The sequence below is a fragment of the Diorhabda sublineata genome, chromosome 6, assembly GCF_026230105.1.
Source record: "Diorhabda sublineata isolate icDioSubl1.1 chromosome 6, icDioSubl1.1, whole genome shotgun sequence".
NCBI lineage: Eukaryota > Metazoa > Arthropoda > Insecta > Coleoptera > Chrysomelidae > Diorhabda > Diorhabda sublineata.
The window spans coordinates 29,567,259-29,587,348 of NC_079479.1; the positions used below are offsets into that span (position 1 = coordinate 29,567,259).

A 20,090-nucleotide genomic window follows, 5' to 3' on the forward strand; every position below is an offset into this window, starting at 1 on the left:
ACAGGTTTTCGTAAAAAAAAGTCTCGCCTCGATGTTATTGTTTCAATTCTAAAACGGCACGTAGGTACTTAAAAAATACGCATCGTATAATTTCAAACTCAAAATAACACCATATGAAAATTAATTTCTAAATATTCTTCACGTACGTTAAATAAATGAAATTCACCTCAAAGTAAAATTAATCCTAAATATAGGATATACATTATAGGCGAATGTAGAAGGCTTAATATGAAGCATAAAAAGTATGTATTTGTGCAAAAAATATCCATTTCCACGTAGAAATCAAAGTGCTTGCTTTAATCAATTATTTAAGGAATGGTTTTATTTTTTATAGAAACTCAAAATTGGGGATTCACTCTCAAACAAACAAAGAAACAAAGTGAAGAAAATAACGCAAAAAAGAAAAACCATTCATATATTTACTTATATTGTTAGTACATTTGAAATTTTTCTTGAAAACATGAAAAATTCAGTTATTTCTTAGTGATATGTTCCAATAATAGAGAAAAACAGAACTATATTATATACTATTTGTATATAATATTCACAACCAATGGATTCTAAAACACCGGTATTCCATAGAAATTTGTTTTTACAAATTATTACTGTTTCTCGTATTGTTTGAGGTATTTTTATATAAAAACTGATCATTCGACAACATACATTCAACTGGAGCAAATTACTTCAATCTACTGGCTTTAAATTTATAAGACTAATTTTGAACTGTAGCAGAACTATCAAATATATAGCTATTGTCGATACGCTCTGAAAAAGAACAAATTAGTATATGAAATTAATCCAAATGGTTAAAAATATATAACTCTACATATCAAAAATCAAACTAAAGCTCATATTAATCGTATGATTACTATAAAATCTCCGTGGTCTCTTAACCAACATGATTGATTCGTACCCTAAGAAAATTACCTAGTACCTCGTTTTACTTATCAAAAACATGATTAAGCTCTAATTCTCCATTCTCTGTTGCTACCACAATGAGTGGGCGGCCATGAACCGTTGCAATCATGGGCATCTTGATTGATCTGCCGTGCCTCAACTGAACCTGGTGTTCTTGAAAAAGCTAATCATGCATTTTGTCTTGACCTCACTGAGCAAGCTGTGTGTGAAGCTCGCTTGGGTATGTGCTGGGCACTCAACGATGATATGGTTTCTAGTATCTGCTTGAAATACCACTCAGTATAATTATTATGAGCCGTAGAGACTGACGAGAAGACTTCTCGAATTTGAATAATCACTTTTTTTAACCAAGCATTCAACAGGCATGCGTTCATTGAAGATTATGATTCAAAAATATTTTCAGTTGTACAATTCATCTTGTGAGGTACAATGATTGTAAACAATTCAAGTGTATTAGCCAAAGGGTTTGATATTAGAATTGTCGTCTTGCTTATACTATTGGTAGATATTGTCAGATATTTATTTATCGATAAAATATTGGTTTATTCGTTCCAATTGTTTGAAATAAGAATCGGCATCAATAGTTTCTCCATGTTTCAGCACAAAATGAACAATTCCACGTATACTTCACCAAATACACAAAAGCACATTTTTGGAAAGTAAACTCGACATTGCAGTCATATGGTAACTGCGTTTTGCGTTTTGGATTATCAATATTTCCTATTTTTCGTATTCATTGCTTCAGAAACGGCACCATTACAGTAATACATCACATGTATTGGTTAGGTTAGGTTAGGACAGATTATGTGGAATTGAAACAGTTGCTCAGCTTATTTTTTAGGCTGCTGCAAATGATCTTAAATCGTCGACTAACATTGGATAAAGGTGCTTAAGAGTTCTTCGGACATGTATTTGCTGCCATTCTTAGCACATGTCAAATGTGATTGGTGTTCCTTATTAATAAGATTCAAAGAGATCACCAGATCTGAACTTGGAGAATCATCTTTGACATTTACGAACGTTCAATCTACTTGTTGGAGATTGTTGCAACTGTTACTTCATTATTCTTACTAAATTAAGCGACGTTAACTTCAAAATGTCGCTTAGACAACTTCGAATTAGGTACACATGAGCTGATAAATGACGACATCACTTTTGACTCCTCCATTATAATCCAATCTGTGCATTTTCTTTATACAGCAACCGGATATTAGATAAAATACGAATTATTTTTAGTTTGGATATAGATACAGACTATAAATGGAACGAAGAATGAGATAATGAAATAATTATTATATTGTAATGAAACGAGATTAAACTGTAGACCAAGAAAAAAATAATTTGGTTGGTATCGATGTTATGGACACACGGACGTATACCAATTAAGTATTTTTAATGTTATCCCGATTACATTGACCAGCATTTTAAGGTTAAGTTTCTGTTTAGACGTGGAGACCTACGAAATTTAATTAAAGCGCCTTGAAAATAATTATACTGACCGACGTAATTAATTTCCTGTCAACATCTGAATATCCTTTGAGAGATACCGTTGGTGGGTTTAAGCGTATCGCAGTCAAAAACAGATCAATCTACAAGAACAAATTATTCATTTAACATGTTTCGGTTTTATTGGTTCTGGTCAGTGGCGGATTTAAAGATTGGCCATCTGTAGGCTATTTATCTTTTGTCGTCGCTACTGATTCTATATCGTAGCTCACAATTATTCAAATTATAATTTTTATCACATAATTTGCAACTTGCGGGAATTAAATTCACAAAATCATTAATTATAATGTCATATGTGAATTTGATCGTTGAGCATTTCTTGACTTGAAGTTTATAGTAAATAGTTCTAAACTATTTTCAAGCAAGAAAAGCTCCTCTCTTATGAAAAATTTTTCACTAGTGCTCACAGGATGATTTGGAGAAAAAGAAGACAGCTTTAAACTCCCATTCTAAATATTAACGTCCAAGAAACTACCTTTTTCGTTAGAAATAAATGAAAATTTCAAGCTAAATCCGTTATAAGCCTCTTGCCGCTTTGCTTACTTATAATTCTATCTATGATAATGTGAAACGTGGTAACTCCATCGCATTTTCTTCGAAATCCTCTTGGTTGGCAATGAAAAACTTGACTCATTAACATCAGCCAGATCTCATCAAAACTCGTCTTCTGAATGACAACAATGTTTTTTTTAATTTGTGAATCTAAATAAAAAAATTTTGGACAAAATTTGCCGCTTTTGTAATCTGCCGCTCTAGGCTACAGACTACTCAGCCTACAGGTAAATCCACCACTCACTCTGGTTCTCAAAAAATTAAAAAAAAATTGTAAGCAAGTTTTATTTGATAGTCAGGAAGCCTGCAAAACTTCGATTCGTGACTTTAATCAAAAAATCTAATTATTTAACTGATCGATATCAATAATATTGACTATACAATTATTTTAAAACATAATATCGATTTGGAAACGCGAAAAGGTGCAAATAACTATGCAGAGCAATACAGAGACACACTTACATCCAATTGTACCTAATTAGGAGGTTTAGATATGTTGGTATGATCTATCATATCTTACCTCTTTAACAGTTGCCACATTGACGAAATTCAATTTGATTTCCATAAGAGAAGCTTGTACTTTACTAGCTATATTATCAGAAGCTTCATGAGAACAATTACAGTAAATGCAAAGCAATACCAAGCAATAAACGCTAGCCACTAATAAACCTACTTCTTTAAAAGAAAACGTTATACCATGTTCCATTATTTCCGAAATGAATCCATATGTCTGAAAAGTATATCACGTGTTGTGTTAAAATATTACCTGCTATGGTTTATTTTCACTCTTTTGGATTCTATTCTACCAGTATTACAGTCGACTTAGACTTAGGTAGAGTGTAACTCGTAGTCTACATTCAAATTTACTTACAGCGATAGTAATATTAGTAATCATAAATAGGGAATACGTAGCATAAGTTCTCGCGTAAGCATTTCCAATAGCTTGCAAAAGTTCACTAAGCTCCAACCATAATACTCTATAATGTGAGATTATAGAACTCGTACAATGACTATCGATTTCCTGTAATATTAAGCAGTAAACTACTGTTTAGTTATTATTCTATATATTTTTTAAAAAATCTGTTATATATTGAACAGTTTTTATGTAAAGAAACACCCAGAATCGATCAATGAAACTAACTACCTACTAGTGGATTGCGAGCGTCTCCAAAGCGTAGCAAGCGCACAACGATCACGCCGCGCACGAGCAGCAAATTCGTTGCGGACGCGCAATGAGATCGCTGCGAATAGCAGCGTGGACGTCATTTTATACTGTCGCTTACAAACGCCTAGCCCCGCCTCACTTCAGTCCGTAACGAGATACTAATGTGAGAGGACGTAGGTGCTCACTCGTATCATCATATACAAAATTATTTATAAATGGAATTCAAAATTTTCACGTAATATGGACAAAGGATGGACAAGAGGATGAATAAAGACAGAAAAAGTGGTGAAAACGAACACGAATACAACTCTGGTTGAAGATTTAAAATCAATTCATTCAGACTATAAAACGGATACCAAAATGGATATCATAGGAGTTTTGACAAAATCCAAGCATATGTCTAACAGCTATGCTCCAAACTATCCAGGATATTCTACAAGTCCAGAGCCACCCTGGAAAAATTTATTGCAGCCAATTAATCCATCACCAAATATTTATGATGAGAACAGTAACGCTGAAGATACAATTTATAATGATTTTTTTCTGAATAGTAATTTCCTTAATCCTGCGGTACTTACCACTTTTTATCCATTCGTTAATGAGTGTATTGTGCGCTAAAAACACACGACAAAGACATTGCATTTCTGCCCCGCGTCAGCGACGTCCACGCGGCGTGTTCGTGACGAATTCGTTGCGAGCCCGCTCTGCCCGCAGCCGCTCGCAAACCGCTAGTATGATAAAACTATAAATGTATGTTTTTGTTGTATCATTCTATTGTGGATAGTTTTCTATCGTGCTAACTAATGATACCTCTTATCGAACATTACTCAAAGGAAAAGAAATCAGGAGAAAGCGGTGACTGTTTGTTGAAGTCATCCAGCTTTCAAATTTTTGGGGTGAAAAATTTTCACTCCAATTGAAATACAATGAAATCAATTATTTTCAAGTCATCTGAGACAACCAATCAACTCATTATAGTGAAAACGGATCCCATGGGCTGTTTTTACGTTATCACGTTGCTAAGGATACATATTAGCATAAAGATGTGAAATCCTGACGAGAATATTATAGAATCAAACATTCTAAAAAACCGTTTACATTAGAAAATTTGTATGGAAAGCATTTATGGACTTTTGTATTGATAGAAACTATCAATTGGATGGAAATCGGATGGCGGAAGAATTGGCGTTGATTTTAAAGGGTTGGGCTATGAACATTAGAAGAAACTATGGTACAGAGTTCAAAGAAACTACGATAGAAACCACGGGGAAGCGTTTAAAAGAAAAATATTATAAAGAAGTGAAAGTTATTATTGACCATCCAAAAGTGTCGTATTTCAACAAGCGAGAGCTGTCCGAGATTCTATACGACGAAAACTGCAATCAGATACCTGTAAAAAGAAACAAAGTTCGACAGCATCAAGTTCCGTAGCAATAACGAAAATGATAAATGCATGAAATATAATATATATAAATAACAATATACGACTGAGAACTCTGCGACAACTGTAAACCGGATAAAGTTTATTGAAATTGAAACTTGGAGTTCATGTACAGACGTAGATTAAAGAAAAGTGTTTAATCTAATATTAGGAGAAAGATTTTTTAAACAGTGCCAATACCAGACGAAACTTTCATGGAACTGGATTTGTGGTTAAGAAAATATTATTGATTTCAAAACTGTTAGTGAATGAGTAAGCATCATAAAATTAAAAAGGAAACTCTTCAAAATATCATGTTATAACATTCAGCAAAGAGAATATCATAATATACTGAGGCATAATATTAAAATAGTTTTTAGAGATTTGAATTCGGAAGTCGGAAGCCTACAATTGAAAATTTTATTTTAGTTTAGGATTGTTCTTCCTTCACTTTAATGAATTTCCTCATTATGCGTTCCAACCAAAAGTTGAATAGAATACTAGGTATATCACCCCGTCTTCATTCCGTGTTATTTCTTGAGAGTTTTCTTGTGTCCGAACCTTTGCTCCTGTGCAGTCCATTTTTTCCTCATTATTTTCCAGTTAATTAAAATTATGTCAACATTAATTCAACTCAATTTACAAAATCGCATTTGACGTTTCTGATACTAAAAATCTGATCAGTCGTAGACCTCCCAGTTCTGAAGCCACACTGGTAGTCGCCTATTGTTTTTTAGCATAGGGTTTTTATCTAATCATTATAATACTTGCGAGTACTTTGTAAGTGGTATTCAAAACTGTAATCCCACTGAAATTTTCACAATCACCATTTTCTTATGTAAAAGGCAAATAAGGCTATTTCGCGATCCACACAATTTTCAGAGAACGTTGAACGTTAAGATCTATCATAATTCCGGTAACCTCAGTAGCATGGTGGCACATGAATGTATAGATTTATCGTTCCCTCGGCTCGGACCTCCCACTCTTAGGACCGCGAGGGAATAATCGTAAGACTCAAGTCAATATGCAACATGTACCACCGATAGAGTAACTCCGGAACTTCATAAGCAAGTGCCGAGTTATACGTCGAGGCCAATTACTCGGATTCGTGCTTTTTTCGCCGAAGAAGATTAGATAGGTTTTAACTAGAACAACGAAACATGTACAGCCACCGAAGCTATCCCTTAATGGAACGAAAAAAACCTCTCGAAGCTTCCCGCATAATTAGAGAAATACAAAGAAAATCACGCGCTAACATCAATACACGAATTATGATAAGATGCTGTCGTAAAGACAAAGAATGATGGAATGTTTTTTTAACATACACTTGAGGGCATTTTCCAGGGGTGGAACCTTAATCGGACGGGTTTTCTACGTGCGGGTGTGTATAAGTTTCAGTTATGTTAAAAGCGCGAGTCAGACAGTATTTATGTGAAGTTGTGAATGTTGGTGTAGTGTTCAGTATCAAATCATTTAACAAAAAATATTATTGACAAGTGGTTCGTAATTTAAATACGACCCTTCTCCTAAATCCATCTGTGTGAAACGTTTGGAAATAAAATAATTGTTTTTTGATATTTGAAATTTATTATCTGGAAAAAAAACATTAGGAATTACACATACCATTTGAAAGCTTTTAGCCAACGCATAACTAGCGTTACCGATGGCCCTACAATTTATGTACCACAAAGCTGAGGACATGTTCAACATCGTTATAATGTGAAAGTAAGCCGTAGTGTGATATAACGTGAAGTCGTCCAAGAGTGCACTTAATATCAATAAAAATGCAACAGCAAGTACGAGACATCCTAAACTAATTATAACTATCAATGTGCTCAAATACGGAAACTCCAAATTTCTTCCTGAAAAGAGAATTTGTATTGAAAAACTAGATTGTTATTTACAGTGAGGTGTAGCAGCGCTCTAGTCGATTATATAATTGAGAAATAATAGAATCATATATTTATTAAATAAGAAGTTAAATACACTTCATAATACGGAAGTATAAAATTTTGGCAGGTAAACAGAAATAACAGGTAAGTAAGATTATTATAAATATATTCTCAAAACAAAAAGCGTAATAAATCTATCAATTGATCCAATTCCATAAACATAACAACAGAAATTCAGGAATGAATCGTTCCAATTTAATATCTGTGTATTATTGATATTTTAATATCAACTCATTTTCAAATACGTCGAACTGAAGTTTTACATGGCGTTTCTTGATTATCCAATCAAAAGTGATAATTAGAAATTACTTTGTGTCGTTGGCACAGCTACCTGAAAAGGGAGGGTGAGATTTAAATAACTCACCCGTTATTTTGTAGTAGTGTAACTGGAAAGTACCCCATCCATTTTTATAGTCACAAACTTCTTTTGCAACCCCCCAACCTACGAACGGTATCCAAAAATGAGGGACAAGGAAAATTATGAATATGATGGAATATATATATTCATCGAATTTTTTACTCTTATTCAATAATATATCAACTCTTTCGCATCCTACAAAAATGACTATGACTGTAGTGACGGCGTAAAATACGTAAGCATACAACATAGGTACACTGAGCCAACCAAATGTTATTTTTCCAATTTTTCCACGTTGGATTGGCATCACAGCTAATATCTGAAACAAACAATTTCTTGATGATAATTCAAGCAATCAAATTCCCAAAACTAGTTCAAGGAAGGTCCACTTGAAGTGTCGTAATGAGTTTCTTCGCTAGGGTTTAATTTTTTCTTTCAAACGTATTTTATAATTTTCTGCAACTTTAAATACACACACTTACATCCCTCTGATATTTTTCTTTTCTAAATAAATTTTATTATGCTAATAAACAGAGAAGGCTTCAATGTGACCGTTCTACATAAAATCGCCCGCCTGCTTGTAAACATCTATTTACAACCTTGTCGGTACTAAGGTTTCAATACTTACTCACCGAATTACATGGCTAGATGTGACCCTGCAATGTTCCAACTTCTTCGACCCGTCTAAATATACGTTTTTTCGAAGTTTGCAAAGTAGAACTCTGAGTCAATAAAGACCTCCATACTCTGCACGTCAAGTTTGAAAAGAAAAGTCACGCAGAGCTAAACTTAGATTATCCATTTGAAAAAGTACTTTTTTCTTCGCAAATTAAGGCCGATTATTTCCTAAAATAGGCATTGAATCGGTTTAATAATTCGGCATAGTGCCTTATTTGCCTTTCTACTAGTGATCGATGTTGATTACATCTTGTAAATCCCAAAAACCCGTGACTATCCCATCTCCGTACGATAGGAACATGTTCGCCACGTACAGTCAGTCCTTTGTTTTGACTGTTCATTCTTGATCTTTCGTCTATTGTCTTAGCTACTTCGCGTACCTTCAATCGACGATACAAGATTGTGGATTTTTGTTACATTATCGTCACAATATACGAATTATGGCAGTAACCGTCTACGAGAATGTATTACACGAAAGTTAATTACTGGCGCAATCGAGCGAAAAGGCTATGTATTTATCAGAATACACTCGTACATTGGCACGAATGCCGAGACTGAGTGCACAGCCCAATTAATTCGGGTGTTTATCTAATATTATGTAGCGTCTCTCATGTCCCATCAATTCACTTATACAATGCTTAATTTGAGATTTTTTTCTGGTTTCATGAAATCTACCAAACCCTACTATTACATAAAAACTCATAATCCCCCCGTATGAATTGGGCCTGTAAAAACTTTTGATTCGATGTAGTTTAATTTTTTTCGCCGCAAAATTTAATCTATTTATGTGGTTTTTTCCAAATCAGTGCATTCCTAACGTAGAGGAAAATTAACAGTTTTGATGTTTGGTTGAAAATTCCGGATACGTCAAAATTTGTTTTCACTTTATTCGACTTTCATAATTGGATTTAACCATGGTTAACCATATTTGTATGCGAAACATCCGTTATAATAATTACAAACAATTAGCACTAGTAAATACTTAAACCTTCTATCACGTTACTTTTTTTCTTTTATCAATTTAAGTTTAAAAATCCTCAGTTCTGACTCAACGACGAACATCTCATCTTCAATTACAAACAAAGTTCTGATTGTTTTTGTTATCTTAGTGGACACTCTGCTGAAAATGACAGAATTGCTTTGAAAAAATCAGGAGTATTGGAATTTTATTATTGTTACACTCCTAGAAACTAAGAAACATATAAAAAACGAAAAATATAGGTTTAATTTTCAGAAAAAGAATTAGAAGATATGTTAGTTGGATTTTGTTTCTTATCAGTTTTGGTTCTGCTCAGATCGCGAGTACACAGTTTATGTTTTATTGGGCGTGTGAACAGAAATTTGATTTTAACAAGGGGGAAAATTGATCTTATTTGGAAGATGGGCGCAGTCAGAGGTACGTTAAGAATATATAACTACCAGAGATTCAATTCATTATCAGTCAATTGTGTCCCGGGTAGTTGAGAGATATCGAGATACCGGAGGATATGATAGATTTAGATTTACGAAGACGACATGATATGGCAAGATAGCTTCAACAAGAGTTAACTGGCGTTGGAAATGTAAGAGTAACTTTATAACCGTGAGAATTGTTTTGAGAAATGCTGAAATTAGAGTCAGAAAAGCTGACACTGCTCTTCAACTGACCAGGGAACACCGTGCAGCTAGGTTAAGATTCGCATGAGAACAAGCCAGCTGGATTTTTCATGACTGGCGTAATATGCTTTTCAGGAGCGAGTCCAGATTTTGTTTCTGTACTACAGATCGGAGAATAGCTGTTTATAGAAGAGATGGTGTATTTTATAAGACCTTCAACAAATTTTGGAGGATGGTATGCTTTGGGGTTTACTAGACCAAAATTAAACGTTCATGGACGAATCAAGGATCTATGCATATGAACCCTAAACTAAGCCTCAATAAGCTAAACAACAATTGATTGTATAGGTCTTTCAAGACTAGCCAAATCCAATAAAACATTTCGCGCACTAAGCACTTCAAAACAAATGGTCGCTTGTGTTTCCGGAATAACTGAACATGTCATCAATATTCCATTAGAGCAACTTGAACCATCAGTATAACACAGTGTTCGAAAAAATCAGGAAAACCAATCGGACAAGACAAATCATTATCCAATGTGAGCTCTCAGGAGAATATTTTGAAACAAAATATAATCATATCCAATTATAAATATTTGTTTTATTTGTCTATCCCAAATCAAGAATCCCGTTTTCAAGAAAGCAAATCGAGAATCTCCACTGGTTGATGTTTGTCCTAATAGATAGTTCGCCATTTTCCGTTTGATGAAAAAAATAGGAACAACTGTTTACAACAACACTGTTTACCATTCATATTTTTCCAACCAAGCTCTTCGATATTCCAGTATTAGAAAGGGATCTGAGATATTTTTTCTTTTTGTTTCAGAAAGTGTATCGTCTATTTAGTTCCAATCTATCAACATTTCCTGTGCTAATCTGTCAGATAACATCATATATTTGACACTAAATAAGTGGTGGTTGATATAGTGAAAAAGGTTTAGTTGATTATAATTATTTATGAATTAACAATCAAGTACTCACTCTGAATAAAGTGAGAAGTAATTTATGGTCCTTATAAAATTGATCATGATCATCAATAGTTTGTCCATCAGAAGAATCCAATTTGGATCTTTGCGCTATAGCCAAAGACCTAGCAGAATTCTTCCTTATCATATTTTTCAATTGGAGTTCGTCTCCATATAAATCTGCCAAATCTTTGATTTCCATATTGTGAATAACCTGAAAAATATAATAAACGAATCTTACTTTCTGAATTTTTACTATAAATTATTAGTCTTATGTCATGCCCTAAATTGGATTTCAGGTAGTGACACCATATCAAAACTTTGTGATACTTTACTTGGATTTACAGTCTTAAGCATCAAACACCAATTGAATATTTATGGTAACTAAATTGTAGAGAAAACAACCCACAACTATTTTGTATTTCCAAATGTCAAGATGCTATTTATATAAATCCCTTCCCCAACAAGAAACATTTCCTCAACCAATCCAAAATAACCCAACGAACCTCCCTCTGTATTCAACTAAGTTAGTAGACATCCAGTGCTAGTTCTCTTCACATAATTATTGTTACAAGTGTAGAATTTAAAATAGTAAAAATCTTTATCTCTTTCCTCTAGGAACACTAAAGTAACTAGTCTAAAAATCAGTTTATTTATAAATAAATTCTTGTTATCAGATGTTGTGAAATCTCGAACACCTGTATATATTTCGAATCAAAGAAAATTTTTTCTCAGAACACCAGTTTTATAAAGTACTCACCTAATATGCTGAAGATGTTATTACAAATTAAAGTTTCTGCTGTCTAATGTTTTATGAATATTGCACCCTGTTCTGCCTCTACACGAACACAAATTAAAACGGTAGGAGCCATTATATATTTTTGAAATATGAATTTAATTGAAGTAATATTGACTGAATTGAAATGTGTATAATTGAAAATCGATTTTAGATTGGCGGGTGTACTATGGTTGAAACGACAAAATTGATGTATTTAGGGTGAAAGGAGATTAATTACTGTAATTTATTGTACAAGAGTTCACGTGAATGGTGATTCGTTAGGGGTAAAGTGGTCATTACTTAGCATCATTTGTTCTCTTCATTTCAACTTTCTATATAACGGCAGTGCAAACATGACTGGAATTTTAATAACAGAATTATAAGTAGAAACTCTTTGATATTGGATGTCATTCGAAAATATTACTTTTTGACATTATACACTTAAAACTACGGTAACCACTCTAGACCATGAGAAATGGCCAGCATTGTTTTTTATCAGCTTTTTTACATAATTTGTAAATGTTAACAAAAATGAGCAGTGACTATACGCAAATATCTTCCAAAATACTTCTTATCGGCCATATCCTTTCTAAGTTTACTCAATTTTTACTCTCGTATTACTTAGCAATGTGGTAGGATCATCAAGGTAGTGGTGTGGTAGTTGTTAAGGGACACGTTTAAGGCATTAGTTTAGCAAACCAATGAAGGTCAACATAACTTCTCGACGAGGTCTTGTTTGGCGTCCATGAAGCTATGAGAACATGCCCAGCAAAAGCACCAAGCAATGAGAGTATTGAAAATAAGGGACTCTCTATCAACTACATTTGACGGAATTCCACAACAGTTTTTACCAGTCTCGTGTCCGTGTATATTATAGATACAAAAGAACAGTCTCTTTAATTTGGGTTATAAAGGAATCAAACCTTACGAAGTGGACAATACCCTCTCCAGAAAACGAATACGATTATCTATCATTTGCCCATAGCTTTTTTTGGACGTGGTACAATGGTTTTGATAAATTGTTTATTGCACGTATTTACGAAAATAACTCACTTTAGAGACTTTGCACACAAAAGCTTCGCATATTATATAGCACATAGCTTTAGTATTACCACTACGCACGGTGCTAGAATCTGTTACGATATAAAATTCATCATTTTGAAAAAAAGATTAAGAATGTTGATAATTTGGTGGAAGGACTCAAATATTGTTTATAAAAAAATGGTGATTTTGAACCCTCAACTTGTCAATAATTTTATACCATTTTTCTCTGAAAATCTTTAAGCACATTTTTATAGTATGTAGGGATTTGATTATCTCCACGTGATTCTACACAGTTCAAAGCATCAAAATCCATTCTTACGTGGTTTCTCCGAAAAATTTCTGACATAACAAAGAAACAAGATATTTTTTTTCCTTATCATTTATTTTTTCAACAGTCTCCTTCCAAGTCTAAGCTCTTCTCTAAGCTTCTTAACCCTTCCAAATAATAATTGCCGTCTTTCTCGTTTACATATGAGATAATTTCTTCATCTGAGGAAAATCTCTGCAAGGGAAACGTTGGAACAGAAAACTGTAGAGAGTCGATAGGGGTCTTATCTGTTTGATACAGTTAGTGATCAACTTTATCGAAGTTAAAATCGTGAATGATAACCATGACAATCACCGAAATGGGAGTGATTCGTTTTCCAACTTTCAATTTCTTCAAATTAGGTCGCTTTTTGCAGTTTCATCTTTCATTTTATCTCCTAAAAACAGTCGCCATCATTTTTTCATCCGATGAAACCACCTTTGCCTCTTTCAAATCATGTTTGCCCTTTGCAACTGTCTTGACTGTTGTTTCGTTTCAGTCGGCATGTGGCAAATGCGTTCCTTTGATATGCCGATAACCTATCTCTCTAAAATTAATCAAATAGAAGCTAAGCATGCAAAATGGTTGACAATTTGGGCAAAATCTCTCAGCGCATGCGCATATGTAATTCCCAACTTATATTGATAACTGCTGATACCATTAGATTGAGGACAGAAACTTTTCAGATAATTCTCGTGAGTTTAGAGATACACTAGGTCTCTTTTCTTGGCGACCATCACACATATGTATTTCTATTATCAGTATTGATATAATTTATTGAAAAATCCGCACTTTCCTTTTTAATCCATCAATCTAAAGTTCAATGTTTTTCTAACTTATAAGAGCTTTTACGATTTATTCTTATTGTACTTGTCAAACAAGAATAGTCGTCCTTCCTGTGAGAAAGTCATGTCAGTGACAATGCACATTTAGCTAAATATATTAACGACCAGAGAATGACTAGAATAGTGAAAGTAAAAAATTCGCATTATCATTGTAGGTACATGATGAAAAATGAAATCATGGTTATTTACAACTCCAAAATAAAATTCAGTCTTTGAGTAAAAAATGAGCAACTATAAATAGGTAAGGAATGACTGGGACAAATATCAATTAATAAAACATGGTCCAGTCGCAAGAATTTAAAATTTTCAACTTCATAAGATGTCGATTCTCATTGGTTTTCAATTGTGAAGTCATAGGTTTAATAAAAACATTGAGTAGTTGTCTGCTTGATGACCACCAGGTTATCGTTACCGGCAACATAGCATGTGCTATTATAATACAGTTTTTATTTATTAGTTACGTATAAATAAAACTATATATAAGTTAATAAACCTTTTATACTCGTAAGTCAATTTCTTACATTATTACATAATAACGTTAAAAATTAAAAACATAAAGAATCCTCAGTTTTCTCAGAGATGAGAAGACAACAGCAAGTAGAGCGACAAAGTATTTTGAGAGCAGCTGAAACTTCTCTTCAGGTAAGAGTTCAGACAGACAAGCTACGCTGCAGGGAGCTAGAAAAGCGATGGAAAAGCTAGAATAATCGCGTGCCGTCTAAATTTAATGCGTAAGGATTGGTCGGTATTTAATGGTACTAGGTTTCATTATGTTCCTTCAATTTAATATCATAATCATCCTTTGATTTTTATTGGTTCAATGAATAAAAAATGTCACTATTGCAATGCTTTCAAATGGAAAGATGAAACTATTAGAATGTGCTTTTCCAGGGGTAAAGTTTCACTTACATTGCTTGGTGAACCAGAAGAGCCTTTAAAAACTTTATTGTTAAGTTTTACATATGAGTCAAAGTAATTTTTAAGTAAAATAAGAAATTGTAACTCTTGCTTTCCATGTTATTGATTCATTTATATAGTAATGAGCGAAGCCGCGGGGAAAAGCTAGTATTAAAATAAGTTAAATTTGAATCTCACTTACATTAAAATGATCCTGACAACAAAAGTAAATACATCTCGCGGGATCGTCAAAACGACCAACAGTTTCAAACCAGTTTCAAACCATTTTTGTTGTAGTATATTCAAATTTCTTGGCATCATAAAAAAACTTTATCTGGTGTTCTAGTCGTGGTATTTTTAAATTCTTGCACAAAACACGATTTACTTACTATTTTTCAGATTAATCAAGTTTAAAAATAACGCTTATTTTAGAATAACCGAGAGAATAACTTTCGTATTTACTTTGTATCATGTTCAGTATTTATTTTATTCCTATGACATCACGTAATACGGCGGTCTTACTGAAATGTTTAAACTACTTACGAAATTTTTGGAATTTTCAATAATTTTTTCTCTATAAATATAATCAAAGTTGTATAAACTATTTTCTTCTCAAACCATGCAAAGACCCTATTTATCCAAAAGTTCTTTGAGATGTAAATTGGTGACCAAATCCCTAGGTAGTCACGATTTTATAAACATATGACAAAACATTTATATTGAATATTACGTCATATGTAAGTGAAATGTAGAAAACGTCGATGGTTGCCTGGAAAATTTCCAAACTAACAAAAAGACAAGACATTTGTTTTCCATAATATTTCCATCAGACAATGTCGTTATGCATACATAAACAGCTATTTTGAGAAGAAATACTGCAACTATTATTTGGAATGATTGGAAAGGTTAAAACATCACTGGACTAAGTGTATAGACAAGAAAGAAGACTTTGTTGACAAATAAAAATGTGTATGAAAAATGTGTCTTGTTTCTTTGTTAGGTCGAATACTTGTCAGACAAACCTCGTAATTGTAAACACGTAGACTATTGAAAAGAGTAGTTTTGATATTATCCTGGATACTAAATAGGAAAGGGAAAAATAAAAATACGATGATTGAATGTTTCACAACATTTATTAAAATTTTTAAATGTAATTTAAAGACATGTAATGCTGATATAAAAAATACTATGAAACAAAAACAGGTCTCAAGTAATTGCAGTCTATTCAATTACAATAATATTATTACCCATAATCCACTAATAATATTGGTGTCAATAACATACAGTAAAAAAATGTATTTTTAATCATAACTACAAAGTGTTTGTTTAAAAGAAACTGTGACATTGGCAACAAATGTTTTAATTTTGTTTTTTTTTGTAATCAATCAAGGTATTCATTGAGCAAGGCTCAACTTGAAATGTGAAAAACTATACTGAGTGCTACAGTTTATACCAGTTGTTCATCCTGTCGACTCTACGAATTCAATATAAGTTGAGAAAGACAGAAAATGGTACCGAACTTTAAAATCAACTCATTATATGGTGGAGCGCCGCCCAAGCATTATCAAATCCTAAGTTTAAAAAGAATACATCAATCAGAAGTTGGTAGTGCTGGTAAAACTACTTGATGACGGAAGCATATCTTTTCCAACGGCGTTTTTCGACCATGTCTACCAAACTGGAGAGCTTCCAAAAATCGATCTTCATCGCCTTGCCCATAAACAACAAAGCTAATAGGTTTCAATGACTTCCGTTGAACTAGCCTAATGAGTCACACTTTAAAATTACTCTTAAACATACTCCTCTATATAATTTATGCCAAATTTGGATAATATGGTTTTAGTAGTGGACTAGACACACGCGAAGACTTTTTCTGCATAAGGGCATTCAACCTTTATTTATATTTCGCGAGGCTTTATACGGCAAGGCGGAGAGAGAATTATAAACAATGTAAGTTACGCAGATGATACTACCAACATCGCAGGAAACATGGAAGACTTGCAAATGCTGCTGAACTGAGTGCATGTGGCTGGTCGAAGATGCGGTGTCAGTATGAACATAAAAAAAACGAAATGGATGACTGCGAGTAGAATAAACATAGAACCAATTCAGATTACAATTAACAACATTGAACTGACATCAAATATTTAGGTAGCTGGTTGCACAATGAGATAACGTACGATGAAGAGATAACAGCAAAGTTTGAAATGGCACATTCAGCAAATTCTCACTAATAGAAACCTCACAGTTCAGAACATTCTGCTGTTATGTATGGAGCTTTTTTTTAGACGCTTAATGAATGAAATAGATTCGACATGTAGTGCTATCGAGAAATCCTCAAGATTCCGTGGATCGCACATACCAGCAATGAAGAGGTACACAGAGAGCTGAATAAGTATCGAGAACTTCTAAACACCATAAATAAAACAAGATAGGTCAGTTATTTGGATTTTGGTACTTAATATACCTCGCCTGATCATTCAGGAAAAGGTTGAGGAATAGGTTGCAAAACTATTAGAAATTGGACTGCATTGAGAGTAGAACCATTATTTTGAGTGAATGACGGATAGAGACCAATTCAACCAAATTGTCTTAGAGATAGTCCACGTTTGAAGACAGACACGGTACCGAAAGAAGAAGAAAGTAATCTTCAAGCGTTTCAAGTGTATACTGTCCATAATTTCGAACATTATCTATGGAATGCGAGTGTAACATTAGTAACATGCCTGTTACATTTTTACCAAATATCTTTTCCATTTCGTTTAATATTGTGGCCCGTTAGTTTAGAGCTAAAAGAAATTGATTTTTACTTTCATTAGAAGTTTCATTTTAAAATGATTTTCTTCACAGAAGTAACATAATCAATTTATTCAGATCTTACTGTGGAGAACTTATCCTTATAATGTTAGTAAATCAAGTTTATTTCGTATAACTTTATTTGCGTTCGTTTGAAAACAATCTTGTTAGCAAAGTTTCTATGTTTTAGTTTTTGTAATCAGTTTCATCTCGGAATGTACCAGATTTCTGCCTAGTAGTATATTAAAAACGTGAATCAGGAGAAAAATATTTATATATACAGCGGGGGTCCTACAACTTCCTTTGTCGCATCCCGCATTTCGTACGCCACACTTTTCAATATATTCTTTCGTTTCCTTGGATAGCTGTCTTTCGTGGATCGCTTCTTTAGGTGTAGAAAAACGTTGATCTCGCAATTTATTTTTGATCTTCGGGAATAAGAAGATATCATTGGGTACCCGTACGGTGGATGACCTATCAATTTGATGTTTTAACTACTAAAACGTTTTTGTTTGAACTGATGTGTGAGAGCTTGCATTGTCGTGATAGAGTATGATACGATTGGTTTCTTTTATTTTTTCAAACACTTCTGGCAAACAAATACTGGTGCAATATTTAAAATTGACTGTTCTACGTTGCTCTAATGGAACGATATGGCGACCATTTGCTTCAAAATGCTTCGTACTCGAACAATTTTGTTGAATTTAGCTCGTCTTGGAAGACCCACACAGTCGGTTGTCACGATCTTATCGACGTCTTTTGAAGCATCGCTTTGATATTTGTCTAGAATTTCTTTGTTTCAATCGACACAAACTTTACGTGAGCGATGGTCAAATTATGCAGTATCCAACACGAACAAATCTTTTTTATAGTTGAGCTTCCAGGAAGCTTAGCTAAAGGAACTAATGTCCAAGTATGCCTCAATATTACGGTATATCATGGATTTGTCTTCTCTGAGTAATCTTAATATGTTTTACAGCATTTTTTTTAAGGTTTATAGAAAGATTTAATTTTCATATTTATTTTAGTCTTTAAAACCCTTGCAACCCTACTTCCAAAAAATTAAATCAATCTCATGCACATCATCGATATTTTCTGTCACAGCAACCCATTTTGGAACAACTTCACATAATTGGTCCTATAGCGAAGTGCGACCCCATTGGAATTTGGAAAACCAGCGAAGCACGGTGGTTCGAGATGGTGCTTCATCACCAAAAGTCGAAGAGAGTTGATTAGCACACTGTTGGTTTAATCCACGCCGAAAGTCATAGAAAATCATCGCGCAATTTAATTCCATTTTTTACCAAGATGAAGATTTCAAGAATCTGTAAACAACTCAAATAGTACTGTACGTTTGAGTAAGTTCTCCATTAAAAATATCAAACTTTGTGATGGCGATGACATATTGACATCAGTGTTGCCATATCTCATAAATTAAGTAGAAATCTTTAGTTGCTACAAAAACACTTTTAACCAAGTTTAATCAAGAAAATACATGAAATTATATTTGTGATTTGATATTGTCAGCTAAAGGTGCAAAGCTAAACTAATACGGAAAGGCACGCTGATGTAAGTGAAAGTTTAATCTAAAAATATATTTAAAACATGTTATAGAAATTATTTGACACACTCGTTAATATCAGAAACCGTATTGTTGAGAAAATGATACATACATTTCATATGTTAGTTATACAAGTTTAAAGATCTTTTCGCTATAACAACGAGACTCATTTTTAAGGTCAATATAATAAGCTCTGGTAATCAATTTTCAAGCTACTAAATTTTTTCAAATGATATGTACGATTTGAACGAGTTAATTTTGAGAAACAAAGTAGATGAATTTAATTAAAAAAAAATGATATAAATAAATTCAAAATTAAAACGATTACACCTATCTTGGAATTCAAGAAGTTTCTGCAATCCAAGAAGATTAATAAAAAATTCCATAGACAAATTTTAAAAGCATAGAATTGTGATGAGTCCCTCACCAACAAACTGTGAAAAGTGTATTGTCTATATCAGGAGGAAAACAGGGAAATAACGCCTGAAAAGATGGATACAGTTTTAATTGAAAAATATATAATTGAAATCTACCAGGATGCTTATGATTTGGTATTTTATATAAACCAAATAATAATCAGCATATAGGAAAAATTTTACTAAATTGGATGTACTATTATTAATTCTGAATTCTGAAAATAAGATATTAATTTAAAAAAATTGAATACTTGAAAATGTACCTATATTTGGCTTGTATCAATTTCAGAACAATATGGGTACCAGAAATAAGCTACCTATTGTAACAAAAAATAAC

At 33.1% G+C, this 20,090-nt stretch overlaps 1 protein-coding gene across 1 annotated transcript; it reads right to left on the reverse strand.

Annotated features, from left to right (window-relative positions):
• Positions 1-684: 684 nt before the first annotated feature.
• LOC130445189 (gustatory and odorant receptor 22-like) lies at positions 685-11,311 on the reverse strand. The gene is made up of 7 exons (XM_056780729.1): positions 11,126-11,311; positions 7,878-8,190; positions 7,185-7,423; positions 3,848-3,997; positions 3,497-3,706; positions 2,418-2,507; positions 685-765 (listed from the first exon to the last, which is right to left on the reverse strand). The coding sequence occupies exons 1-7, from the start codon at positions 11,309-11,311 to the stop codon at positions 685-687; spliced, it is 1,269 nt and encodes a 422-aa protein (XP_056636707.1).
• Positions 11,312-20,090: the final 8,779 nt, after the last annotated feature.

Excerpts from the sequence above, each read along its gene's own strand:
- LOC130445189 (XM_056780729.1), bottom strand. The coding sequence starts at position 11,311 with ATGGAAATCAAAGATTTGGCAGATTTATATGGAGACGAACTCCAATTG. Across the intron at positions 8,191-11,125 it reads TACTTCTCACTTTATTCAGA|ATATTAGCTGTGATGCCAAT; the intron begins GTGAGTACTTGA and ends TGTTTGTTTCAG. Across the intron at positions 3,707-3,847 it reads TTACTAATATTACTATCGCT|ACATATGGATTCATTTCGGA; the intron begins GTAAGTAAATTT and ends TATACTTTTCAG.